Here is a 13,488-nt window from a genome sequence, read left to right on the forward strand (position 1 = left end):
GAGACAGAGTCTTGCTCTGTCACCCAGGCTGGAGTACAGTGGCGCGATCTTGGCTTACTGCAACTTTTGCCTCCCGGGTTCAAGTGATTCTCCTGCCTCAGCCTCCTGAGTAGCTGGGATTACAGTCATGTGCCACCACGCCCAGCTTTTTTTGTATTTTCAGTAGAGACGGGGTTTCACCATGTTGGCCAGGCTGATCTCGAGCTCCTGACCTTCGGTGATCCGCCCGCCTTGGCCTCCCAAAGTGCTGAGATTACAGGCGTGAACCACTGTGCCCAGGCTTACTTTAAAAATAAAAAATTAATTTTTTGTAGAGACAGGAGAGTTTCGCTATGTTGCCACCTGAACATAAATGCTATTTTCTTTTTCTTTTCTTTTTTTTGAGACGGAGTCTGTAGCCCAGGCTAGGTTGTGGTGGCACCATCTTGGCTCGCTACAATCTCTGCCTCCTGGGTTCAAGCGATTCTCCTGCCTCAGCCTCCCAAGTAGCTGGTATTATAGGCGTGCACCACCAGGCCCGGCTAATTTTTGTATTTTTAGTAAAGACGGGGTTTCACCATGTTGACCAGGCTAATCTCAAACTCCTGACCTCAAGTGATCTGCCTGCCTTGGTGTTCCAAAGTGCTGGGATTACAGGTGTGAGCCACTGCGCCTGGCCCATAAATGCGATTTTCATTCCCATTTTCCAACAAGGCGACTGAGGTATACATTGAAGGTGAATTACTAGGAGAAAAGAAAGATGGCATTTTAATTCGATAAGTTTGTTGCAACCTGTACTGCTTGCTACCTACCTGCCATGGGAGTGCGTCTTTCCCCACACTGACCCCAGTGCCGGAAGTTATCAACCTCTTTCATCTTTGCCAATCTGATAGGTCAAAAGTGATCGTGGAAGATCCACACTCACTGTTTTTTTTTTTTTTCTTTTCAGAGATGGGGGTCTCACTATGTTGCCCAGGCTGGTTTTGAACTTCTGGGCTCAAGTGATTCTCCTGCCTTGACCTCCCAAAGTGCTGGGATTGCAGGTGTGAGATGCCTTTCTTGGTCCTTACTGTAGTTTGTTGTTGTTGTTGTTGTTGTTGCTGTTTTGTTTTGTTTTGAGACAGAGTCTTGCTCTGTTGCCCAGGCTGGAGGGCGGTGGTGCCATCTCGGCCCACTGCAACCTCCGCCTCCCGGGTTCCAGCGATTCTCCTGCCTTAGTCTCCCGAGTAGCTGGGATTACAGGCGTGGGCCACCACGCCTGGCTAATTTTTGCATTTTTAATACAGACAGGATTTCACCACATTGGTCAGGCTGGTCTTGAACTCCTGACCTCAGGTGATCCGCCCATCTCAGCCTCCCAAAGTGCTGGGATTACAGGCATGAGCCACCTTGCCTGGCCTTTTTTAATGCCACTCTCCCTTAGGGTGACCAACCAATCCAGTTTGGCTGGGACCATTCTGGTTCTAGCCTGAAAGTCCTATGTTCCAAGATACAGCCACCTCTCCTCCATTCTGGGCAAAGAGGGATGGCTGGTCAACCTGCAGTCCTTGGTTATAAGTGAGGCTGAGCGTGTTTGCCCATGGTCACAGAAAGAAGGGATCTTGGATGAGGAAGTGTTACGGGATCAGATTGGTTTTTTTTTTTTCTTAGAGTCTTGCTGTGTCACCCAGGCTGGAGTACAGTGGCCTGAACACAGGTCACTGCAGGCCTAAACTCCTGGGCTCAAGTGATCCTCCCACCTCAGCCTCCTGGGTAACTGGGATTACAGGCATGCATCACCACACCCAGTTAACTTTTTAAAAAACACTTTTTTTTTTTTTTTTTTGGAGACAGGGTCTTGCTATATTGCCCAGGCTGGTCTCAAACTCCTGAGCTCAAGTGATCCTCCCGCCTTGGCCTCCCAAAGTGCTGGGACTACAGATGTGAGACATTGTGCCCAGCCAGGATGAGATTGTTTTAGAGGGTAGAGTAGGAATAAGAGCTCGCACTTATGAGGCGCGTCATCACTTCAGCTCTCTGCTTTGCAGAGTCTCAAGAAAGCTCTGAGAACCTTAAGCAGAGGCCATTTTACACGTGAGGACACAGAGGTACGGAGGTGAGATAAATGGCCAAGGTCACGTACCTAAGAGGAGACCAAGGCAGGATTTGAATCTCAGCCTGCTTGTCACCCCATGGTGAGTAACTGGTAAGTGAGTGAGCATCCCTCCTCTTCTCTTGCAGGCCCCCTGACTTGGGCCTCAGCGTCCCCGAAGATCATGATGGCGTATATGAACCCGGGGCCTCACTATTCTGTCAACGCCTTGGCCCTAAGTGGCCCCAGCGTGGATCTGATGCACCAGGCTGTGCCCTACCCAAGTGAGTACAGTCGTTTCTCTCGGCACCCCAGGCTGGCCTCACCTCTTAGAGGACCTCTGGGGTCCCTCTGCCCCAGGAAAAAAGCAGTCACAGGGGCGACTTCAGGGCCATATACCAGCCCTCTGGGTTCATCTGAAATGCATGTCACTTAGAAAAACATGTGCAGTCCTAGAAATTCAGGACAGAGGTTCCTTTTGGGGTGGGGAAGAGGAGATGTAATTTGGAAGGGGAATCAAGAGGAATTTTCATCTGTTAGCAAAACTTTATTATTTATTTATTTTTCAGAGATAGGGTCTCACACTCTGTCGCCCAGGCTGGAGTGCGGTGGTGACGGTCACGGCTCACTGCAGCCTCAAACTCCTGGGTTCAAGCGATCCTCCCACCTTAGCATCCTGAGTAGCTGGGACTGCAGGTGTGAGCCATTGTGCCTAGGCAGCAAAGCTTTGTTTATTTTATTTTATTTTTGAGATAGGGTCTCATTCTGTTGTCCACTCTGAAGTGCAATGGTGCAATCATGGCTCACTGCAGCCTTGAACTCCTGGGCTCAAGCGATCCTCTTGCCTCGGCCTCCCAAATAGCTAGGATTACAGGTGCACGCTACCATGCCTGGCTAACTTTTTAAAGTTTTTGTAGATTGTGCAGGATCTGGATTATACAAAACATAGAAAAAATTAATTTTTTTTTTTTTGTAGAGATTGGGTCTCCCTATGTTGCCCAGGCTGATCTCAAACTCCTGGGTTCAAATAATTCACCTGACTCAGCCTCCCAAAGTGTTGGGCTTACAGGCATGAGCCACTGCACCTGGCCTGCAAAGCCTTATTTATTTATTTATTTATTTTGAGATGGAGTTTAGACGGACTTTCACTCCTGCCCAGGCTGGAGTGCAATGGTGCAATATTGGCTCACTGAAACTTCCGCCTCCCAGGTTCAAGTGACTCTCCTGCCTCAGCCTCCCAAGTAGCTGGGATTATAGGCACATGCCACCATGCCCAGCTAATTTTCATAAAGCCTTATTTTTAAGAGAAGTGAGCACTCAGTTATTTGTAGCATTATTCTTTAGCTCTTGTTTTTGTTTTTGTTTTTTGCATTACGTTGAGCGGTGTGGACTTGCTACTTTCTTTTTTTTTTTGAGACTGAACCTCGTTCTGTCACCAGGCTGGAGTGCAGTGGCGTAATCTCAGCTCACTGCAACCTCTGCCTTCTGGGTTCAAGCGATCCTCCTGCCTCAGCCTCCCGAGTAGCTGGGAGCCACCACGCCCGGCTAATTTTTGTATTTTTAGTAGAGACAAGGGTTCACCATGTTGGCCAGGCTGGTTCTCGATCTCTTGACTTTGTGATCTGCCCGCCTCAGCCTCCCAAAGTGCTGGGATTACATGCGTGAGCCACCGCACCCAGCCCAGACTTGCTGCTTTTATAGGCTAGAAATGGTTGAATGTCAGCGATGTCATGCTTCAACTAAATATGTCTTAGTGCATGAGAAAGCTTAGAAGAGGGAAAACGACTCACATACCTCCTCATAGAGTTAAAGCCAATTCCCCTTGGGGTCAGGCAGGAGCCACAGAGTGCCAGGCACAGAGGAAGGCGTAGAAGGGCAGGGAATGTGCATTCCATCCTTAGTTTAGGCAGATGGCAACCGGGATGGAATTCTTGGCATCCCACCCAGCCTCAGGGCCTCACATCAGCCCATGGTGGATGACCTGAGGGTCCTGTTTCCCTTCCCACCCCAGGCGCCCCCAGGAAGCAGCGGCGGGAGCGGACCACCTTCACCCGGAGCCAACTGGAGGAGCTGGAGGCACTGTTTGCCAAGACCCAGTACCCAGACGTCTATGCCCGCGAGGAGGTGGCTCTGAAGATCAATCTGCCCGAGTCCAGGGTTCAGGTGGGGTGGAGGGTCCCTGGACCCCTCCCGACCCTTCCTGTGACCTTCCAGGGGCCTCCCTGGAACTCAGAGTGATGGGAGGAGGGAGCGATCACAGAGTGACAGCCAAAGTTATCAAGGAGACAATAATTCCTCTCCCCACCATACCACTGACCGCCTCTTAAGGCTCTCATCGCCCCTCGCTCCTCTCCAGCCGCGCCGGGCACTGACCTGCCTGCCAAGCACCCTCCTGCCTCGGGCCTTTGCACTAAGTTTCCTCTATCTGGAATCCTTATTTTCCAGATAACCACACAGCAGGCCCCTTGTTCGAGTCTTTGTTTATCTATCAGTGAGACCCATGCTGAACACAGCATTTAACATTGCAGTATTTCCCCAAGACCCTGACTCTACTGCTGCCCACTATCCCGCTCAATCGTTTCCTCCACAGTGTCTATCGCCCTCTGAGATACCATACAGTTTACGTGTGTTTGTATCTATCGCCCTCTGAGATACCATACAGTTGCATATGTTTGTAGGCTGCAGGTATGATGTTACGTATATGTGCCTACACACATGTGTATGATTGGAAGGATAAATGAAGTATGTGTGTTTATGTGATTGTATGTATGTATGATTAGATACATTAGTGCATAGCTATGTATGATGTTATGTGTGTACAATGTATGTGCCTATAATTGTATATTTGTATGTTCATATGATCATACGTTCATACAGTTTATGTAAGGTATCTCAGAGTCCGTTTATTTAGACTCTGTCTCTCCCAACTAGAATGTCAATTCCACTGATGGACCCTCAAGAGTAGCAGAAGATGGTTAATGCATGTTTGTTCATTGACTGAATAGACGGATGGATGGATGGGTGGGTGGATGCAGAGATGAATGTGTATGTGTGACTGTATATGTGTGTGTGCATGTATGACTGGAAGCATGGATGAGTGTATGTATGTGCATATATGAGTGTCTAGTGTGTATGATGGACGGATACATTTATATATGTGTGTTTGTATGAACGCATGTAGGTATGATTAGATAGATGACGAATGTATGCACGCATGATATATGTATACATGATGTATGTACACATGTACAATTGTATGTATACATGCATGCATGCATGATTGGATGGATGGATGGGTGTATTTATTTATTTATTTGAAACAGAGTCTCACTCTGTCGCCCAGGCTGGAATGGCACAATCTCGGCTCACTGCAACCTCCGCCTCCTGGCTTCAAGCAATTCTCCTGCCTCAGCCTCCTGCATAGCTGGAATTACAGGCACGCACCACCATACCGGGCTAATTTTTGTATTTTAATAGAGACAGGATTTCACCATGTTGGTCAGGCTGGTGTCGAACTCCTGACCTCATGATCCACCTGCTTCGGACTCCCAAAGTGCTGGGATTACAGATGTGAGCCACCGTGTCCGGCTGGATTGGTGTATTTATGTATATATGAGTGTATGCAGGTGTATGTGATTGGACAGATAAATAAAATGTGTGTGTTTGTGTGATTAGACATAGGTATGATTGGATAAATTAATGTGTATATGTGTACGATGTATGTGTATATGTGTACGATGTATGTGTGTATGATGTATGTGTGTATAATTGTATATTTGTATGCTTGTATAATCAGATGCATGGATGAATGTTCATATGATGTATGTATGATTAGATAGATCCATTAATGTGTGTATGATGTATGTGTGTATGATGTATGTACATATAATTATATGTATAAGACGAATGGATGAATCTACATATGATGTACATGTACAATTGTATGTATCATCAGATGGATAAGTGTATGTCTGATGTATGTATGATCAGATGGACTGGTGAATGTTTGTACAACATATACATGTGTGAGGTATATATGTATGATCAGATGGATGTCTACATAATGTATGTGTGTATGGTGTATGTATGTATAATTGTATGCATGTATGTTTGTATGCTGCAGGTATGATGTTACGTATATGTGCATATACACATGTGTATGATTGGAAGGATAAATGAAATATGTGTGTTTGTGTGATTGTATGTATGTATGGTTAGATTAGTGCATAGTTATGTATGATGTTATGTGTGTACAATGTATGTGCCTATAATTGGATATTTGTATGTTCATATGACCAGATGGATGAATACGTGTATGAAGTATGTATGATCAGATAGATGGATAAATGTATGCATGATGCATGCATGTATAGTGCATGCCTGTATAATTGTATGTGTGTATGTTTGTATTAGATGGATGGATGAATGCCTGTAGGGTATGATGTATGTATGCATGCATGCATGATTGGATGAATGGATGGGTTTATTTATGTATATATGAGTGTATGCACGTATATATAATTAGATGGATAAATGAAATATGTGTTTGTATGATCGTATGTATGGATTAATGTGTATATATGTATGATGTATGTGTGTACAATGTATGTATGTATAATTGTATATCTGTATGATCAGATGGATGGATGAATATGTGTATGATGTATGTATGTATGATCAGATGCTCCATTAATGCATGTATGATGTATGTGTGTATAATGTATTTATGTACACTTGCATGTATGACAGATGGACCAGGGAATGTATGCATGATGTATATGTGTATGATGTATGTATGTATGATCAGACAGATGGGTAAATGTAGGCATGACGCATCTGTGTATGGTGTATTTATGTATAATTGTACATGTGTGTGTTTGTATTAGATGGATGAATATGTGTATGATGTATGTATGATCATGTAGATGGGCAAATGTAGGCATGATGTATGTGCGTATGGTGTATGTATGTATAACTGTACGTGTGCATGTTTGTATTAGATGGGTGGATGAATACGTGTATGGTGTATGTATGTATGATCAGATGGCTCCATTAATGCATGTATGACGTATGTGTGTATGATGTATGTATGTACACTTGCATGTATGATCAGATGGACCAGGGAATGTATGTATGATGTATATGTGTGTGATGTATGCATGTGTGATCAGATAGATGGGTAAATGTAGGCATGATGTATATGTGTATGGTGTATGCATGTATAATTGTACGTGTGCATGTTTGTATTAGATGGGTGGATGAATATGTGTATGATGTATGTATGATCATATAGATGGGTAAATGTAGGCATGATGTATGTGCTTATGGTGTATGTATGCATAATGGTATGTGTGCATGTTTGTATTAGATGGATGGATGAATGCCTGTAGGTATGACGTATGTTTGTGTTCATGCACACACGCAGGTATGATTGGATGGATAGATGGATGGATGGATGAATAGATGCCCCACAGCTGGATGCAAAGTAGAGAGATGTGACCTCAGCACCTTTCACCAACAAGGGTCCTCATCCCTGAGCACCCTGCGGCTCTCCTGGGCCTCTTCCCCACTTACCTACCCCCATCTCCCCTCTTACCCTCAGGTTTGGTTCAAGAACCGCAGGGCTAAATGCAGGCAGCAGCGGCAGCAGCAGAAACAGCAGCAGCAGCCCCCAGGGGGCCAGGTCAAGGCCCGGCCTGCCAAGAGGAAGGCAGGCACGTCCCCAAGACCCTCCACGGATGTTTGTCCAGACCCTCTGGGCATCTCAGATTCCTACAGTCCCCCTCTGCCCGGCCCCTCAGGCTCCCCAACCCCGGCAGTGGCCACTGTGTCCATCTGGAGCCCAGCATCAGAGTCCCCTTTGCCTGAGGCGCAGAGGGCTGGGCTGGTGGCCTCGGGGCCGTCTCTGACCTCGGCCCCCTATGCCATGACCTATGCCCCGGCCTCTGCTTTCTGCTCTTCCCCCTCCGCCTATGGGTCTCCGAGCTCCTATTTCAGTGGCCTAGACCCCTACCTTTCTCCCATGGTGCCCCAGTTAGGGGGCCCAGCTCTTAGCCCCCTCTCTGGCCCCTCGGTGGGACCTTCCCTGGCCCAGTCCCCCACCTCCCTATCAGGCCAGAGCTATGGCGCCTACAGTCCCGTGGATAGCTTGGAATTCAAGGACCCCACGGGCACCTGGAAATTCACCTACAATCCCATGGACCCTCTGGACTACAAGGATCAGAGTGCCTGGAAGTTTCAGATCTTGTAGAGGACGCAGTCTCCATCTCTCCCCGTCGGGCCTCGGGACCCTTTCTTTTCCGAATCTGCTTCCCTGCAGCTTAGATCCCGGGACGGCATCCCTGAGAAAGCAACCGGAACCAGCTGTCCTTCCGACAGCCGTGGTCTCCGCGGTTCCGTGTTCAGCTTACAGAGCCCACCCCTTTCCTCCACAGGGAGAGGCTCCTCCCTCTCCCGGGACAGTTCACAGGTCCTAGTGATTCTCTCAACCCCAACACCGTCTGGCGCGACTGTGACCGCGGAAGTACACCACGAGCTCCAGGCTTCAGAAAGTGGTGCTGAGAACTTGCTCCAAGAAGAAATCAAACCAAACTTGCAGTTGATTTGGGGTCATGTTTAGGTCAGAATCACCATGCCCTTGAACAAGCAGGTAGAGGGGCTTGATTCCTTAACTTTCCACGTGGACACTTTTCTTTGAGACTCGGAGTCTCGCTCTGTCGCCCAGGCTGGAGTGCAGTGGTGCGATCTCAGCTCACTGCAACCTTCGCCTCTTGGGTTCTGGCGATGCTCCTGCCTCAACCTCTCAAGTAGCTGGGATTACAGGTGTGCTCCACCACACCCAGCTAGTTTTTTGTATTGTTAGTAGAAACGGGGTTTCAGCATGTTGGCCAGGCTGGTCTCGAACCCCTGACCTCAAGTGATCCGCCCGCCTCAGCCTCCCAAAGTGCTGGGATTACAGGCGTGAGCCACGGTGCCCCGCCCTACATGTGGACACTTCTTTAGCATATGGTTAAGGACCTTTCTAGAAATTCCAAAGACAGACTTTAAGAAGCCCCATCGGGAAACCTTAGGCCAATGATGCAGTTACATTAAAAATAAATCATCTGGGAATTTTACAGACTTCACAAATGTCAGGCTTACCTGGTAGGTTTAGGGGGCTGTTTGAGAGACAAAGATCTATATTCATATATGTAGCTATACATATATGTCCTTTTTCTTCTTAGTTTCTTTAAAAAGACATTTTATCACTCATTTGCTCATTAGCATATTGGGAATGTGTATATTTGGTAGGGAAATGAAACGCAGCTTGCCTGTTGCATCTCTACTCCTTTCTTCTTTTGTTGTAGGATTTTCTAAAGGTGAGACACTGGTGGAATTGGGGTAGCTGCATGGGACGTACCACCTATAGTTATGGCTATTTCACAGAGAAGAAGCAACTGGACAGCCTCCCATCTGTAAATAAACATGAGACAGGAAGAGGGGGACATAGATTTGGAGGAGGCACTCCTACATTTCGAAAATACATTTCCTTTTTTAGATTTTTTTTTTTTTTTTTTTGGTGTTCAGTTTCGATGGTGGGATTGGAAAATAGAGCTTGACTTGAGGACATTTTCCTGGGGTGGCACCATTATTTCTTGAAATAGAATTTTACTCATGGTGACACAGGCAAGCCCTTGTGAGAACCTGAAGACTGACTGAAGTCGTTTGATGCTCAGAAGTTGGGTGCTGGCTCCCTGTCTCATCAGTCTGAGTTATCCTTTCATTTTGGGGTGGGGAGGCGGGATCCAAGAGCTGCTCATCGGTGGAGTTCACAAGGCAAGGGGTAAAAAAAAAAAGTAGGGCAGGAAGGCAGTGGTGTGCTGGCAGAGGTCTAACAATGGGCTCTCCAAGGAAGAGGAAAAGCTTGGTTGTGGAATGTTTGTCAGTTTCCGTGGTGTAAATACTCCCACCATGGCTGACTTCAAGCTAGCAACCTGAGGTCGCTGAACTAAGAGTTGGGAAGAAGATAGGGCACAATATACACCTCAGAGCCGGGGCACACTGTCAGCAGCACCCCAGGGTCAGGAGAAAGGAGAGGTGTGAAGAGAGGCGGAGAGGAGAGAGGCCGAGAGGCATCAGATGACGTTTCCAGCACCAGACCAGAAGAGGTGCATACAGCCTAGACCCCTGAGGGGCACACCCTGATCTCTAGAGCCCACAAAGAGGCTTTTATTCAACATAAAACATGTTCATCTCTCATAGGCCTGAGTCTTGCTGGGCTCTGGGACACTAAGCCCAGGAGTGGGCCGGGTGCGGTGGCTCACACCTGTAATCCCAGCACTTTTGGGAGGCCGAGGCAGGTGGATCACCTGAGGTCAGGAGTTCGAGACCAGCCTGGCCAACATGGTGAAAACCTGTCTCTACTAATAATACAAAAGTTAGCCGGGCATGGTGGCATGTGCTTGTAATCCCAGCTACTCGGGAGGCTGAGGCAGGAGAATTGCTAGAACCCGGGAGGCGGAGGTTGAAGAGAGCAAGAGATTGTGCCACTGCACTCCAGCCTGGGTCACAAGAGCGAAACTCCGTCTCAATCATAACGACAACAAAAATAACCCAGGAGTGGCTCAAGAGTCCAGTGTGGGATGAAAATATAGACAGAGGGAGACAACATATGTCACTGGGGAGGCTGGGGGAGCTAGATAAAATTCACACGGGAGGGGCAGGGATGAGATGATATTGTGCCCTGGGTCTGTGCAAACGTTGGGATCAGAATCCACTATAAATTTCATTCTTCAGAGACACTGAAGCTCTGCACTGGAGGCCGGGACTCAGGCGTGGACGAGAATCTTCTCCTTATTCACCAGGGAGGCTGCGTCTTGTGCAAACAAGTCATAGAAACTTGATGGGAGTCAGGGAGGGACTGAAGGAGGGATGCAAGATTCTGGGAAAGAGTGAGAAGTAATGGAGGCCAAGGGGCCCCCATCACAGGCCGACGGGGTAAGACTTCAAGACAGCCTGATTCTGGGGTCTTCTGAGGCTCCGCCAGGAGCCGGAGACGGCAGGGAGCCAAATCTGGCTAGAAGGTTACAAGTTGCTTTTCCTGGGCTGGGCTCCTGAGTGCTGGTTCTTCAAGCTGTGCACGGGCAATTTCAAACGTTCTACGTCCTAAAGCCAGGAAGAGTGACAAGGCAGGTGGGGACAGAAGGAAGAAGCCAGGAGCCTCCCTGAGAAGGTGCCACCTTCTCTGTCCTCCTCTTCCCCACACACTGGCCTCTGGGTCCGCCTTCTCTGCCCACCCACAGAGTGAAACCGATTAAAATGTTGGATCTCATTTAAAGTCTGGGTGATTCTTTAATTTCCGTGTTGTTTCCAGGAGGGGCAGGTAGAAACAGGAACTGCTCTGTTCCTTCTGTCTGTGGGGCCTGAGTCCATTCATGTGTTTCCTATCTCATCACCCTCCTTTCCTTGACGTCTCTTTAAAGCCAGTTTACAAAGGATCAGGGAATGGGTGCAGTGGCTCACGCCTGTAATCCAGTGCTCTGAGAAGCTGAGGAGGGAGGATTGATTAAGGCTAGGAGTTTAAGACCAGCCTGGGCAACATAGCGAGACCTCTGCCTCTAAAAAAAATTGTAAAACATTACCCGGGTGTGGTGATGTGTGCCTGTGGTCCCAGCTACTCGGGAGGCTGAGATAAGAGGATTTCTTGAGCCCAGGAGTTTGAGGCTGCAGGGAGCTAGGACTGCACCACTGCACTCCAGCCTGGGTGACGGAATAAGAGACCCTGTCTCCAAAATAAATCAATAAATCAACAAATAAATAAAAAATAAATAAATAAAAAGGAGGAGGAGGAGGAACAGGGGTCCCCAGGGCCAGCCCCAGCCCCACCCATCTGTGACCTTCCAGTGCCCCTCCTGAAAAAACAGGGGGGTGATGAGAATGATCGCTGCCTCAGTGGCAGGATGTGAAGATCAACGCCAGCATTTACAGCCATGCCCAGCCTCCGGCCCAGCCTCCCCTCTCAGCATCCAGCCCTCTGCAGCTTCAGCTCTTTCCCCGGATCCTTTTCAGTTTCTCACTCTCACCCTTTCTCTCTCATCTCTTCTCCTCTCTCTCTTTCCTTTCTTCCTCTTATCTTTCAGACTCCCAGGTCCTCGTTTCATTTCGATGGATTTTCACCTTTTTCTTTCTTTCCCTCCTTCTCTTTTTCTTTGCGTCTGACTTTTTTCTGACTGTTTTTTTCTTTTTCTTTTTTTTTAGACAGGGTCTCACTGTGTCACCTAGGCTGAAGTGCGGTGGCGTGGTCTTCAGTCACTGCAACCTCTGCCTCCTGGGCTCAAGTAATCCTCTCACCTCAGCCACCTGAGTAGCTGGAACTATAGGTGCCTGCCACCACGCCCGGCTAATTTTTGTATTTTCAGTAGAGACAAGGTTTCGCCATGCTGCCAGGCTGGTCTCGAACTCCAGGGCTCAAGCAATCCACCTGTCTCGGCCTCTCAAAGTGCTGCGATTACAGGTGTGAACTGCCATGCCTGGCCCACCTCTGAGTTCCTGTTTTTCCAGCTCTAGGTTGTTTTTTTGTTTTTTGTTTTTTGTTTTTTTTTTTGAGAGGGGGTCTCACTCTGTCACTCAGGCTGGAGTGCAGTGGCTTGATCTCAGTTCACTGCAACCTCCTCCTCCTACTGGGCTCAGGTGATTCTCCTGCCTCAGCTTCCTGAGTAGCTGAGACTACAGGTGTCCACCACCACGCCCGGCTAATTTTTGTATGTTTTAGTAGAGTTGAAGTTTCGCCATATTTGCCAGGCTGGTCTTGAACTCCTGACCTCAAGTGATCCACCCACCTCAGACTCCGAAAGTGCTGGGATTATAGGCGTGAGCCACTGCGCCCGGCTTCTAGGTCATCTCTCTCTGCCTGCATTCCTCTCAATTGCTGAATCCCAGGTTAAGATTTTTGTTGGGGGATGACTGGGAGTTATACACAGGATGGAGGGTCATACTTGCTGTCCGAGCTTGGCTCAGCCTCTTCTGGTCATCTGACCTCGAGTGATTCCTTTCTCCCAGCCTCAATTTCCCCACCTGTAGCATGGAGCATCTAAGAAGACCCACCTCAAGAGAATGAAATGACGTTATTGTATTAATTACTTGGTCCTGAAGCTGGGTCCAGGGAAAGAGCTCAATAAGCATTTATTTATTTTTGTGGTAAAATACACATACTATAAAATGTACCATCTTTTCCATTGCATGATTCTTAATTCATTTTTCCCATTTTAAGGTGCTTAATTCAGTGGCATTAAGTACATTCACAGAAGAAGCCAGACATGTATTGTATTATCCTAATTATATGAAATATTCAGAATAGGCAAATCTGACCAGGGGTGGTGGCTCACGCCTGTAATCCCAGCACTTTGGGAGGCTGAGGTGGGTGGATCACTTGAGGTCAGGAGTTTGGGACCAGCCTGGTC

The 13,488-nt window shown here is 47.7% G+C and overlaps 1 protein-coding gene across 1 annotated transcript; it reads left to right on the forward strand.

The window, feature by feature from the left end:
• The first annotated feature begins 2,234 nt into the window (after window positions 1-2,234).
• On the forward strand, window positions 2,235-8,300 carry CRX (cone-rod homeobox). Its single transcript, XM_015124365.3, has 3 exons — window positions 2,235-2,334; window positions 4,062-4,213; window positions 7,653-8,300. Exons 1-3 carry the CDS (start codon window positions 2,235-2,237, stop codon window positions 8,298-8,300), a joined length of 900 nt encoding a protein of 299 aa, XP_014979851.2.
• The last annotated feature ends 5,188 nt before the right edge of the window (window positions 8,301-13,488 follow it).

The sequence above is a fragment of the Macaca mulatta genome, chromosome 19 (assembly GCF_049350105.2).
Source record: "Macaca mulatta isolate MMU2019108-1 chromosome 19, T2T-MMU8v2.0, whole genome shotgun sequence".
Taxonomy (NCBI): Eukaryota; Metazoa; Chordata; class Mammalia; order Primates; family Cercopithecidae; genus Macaca; species Macaca mulatta.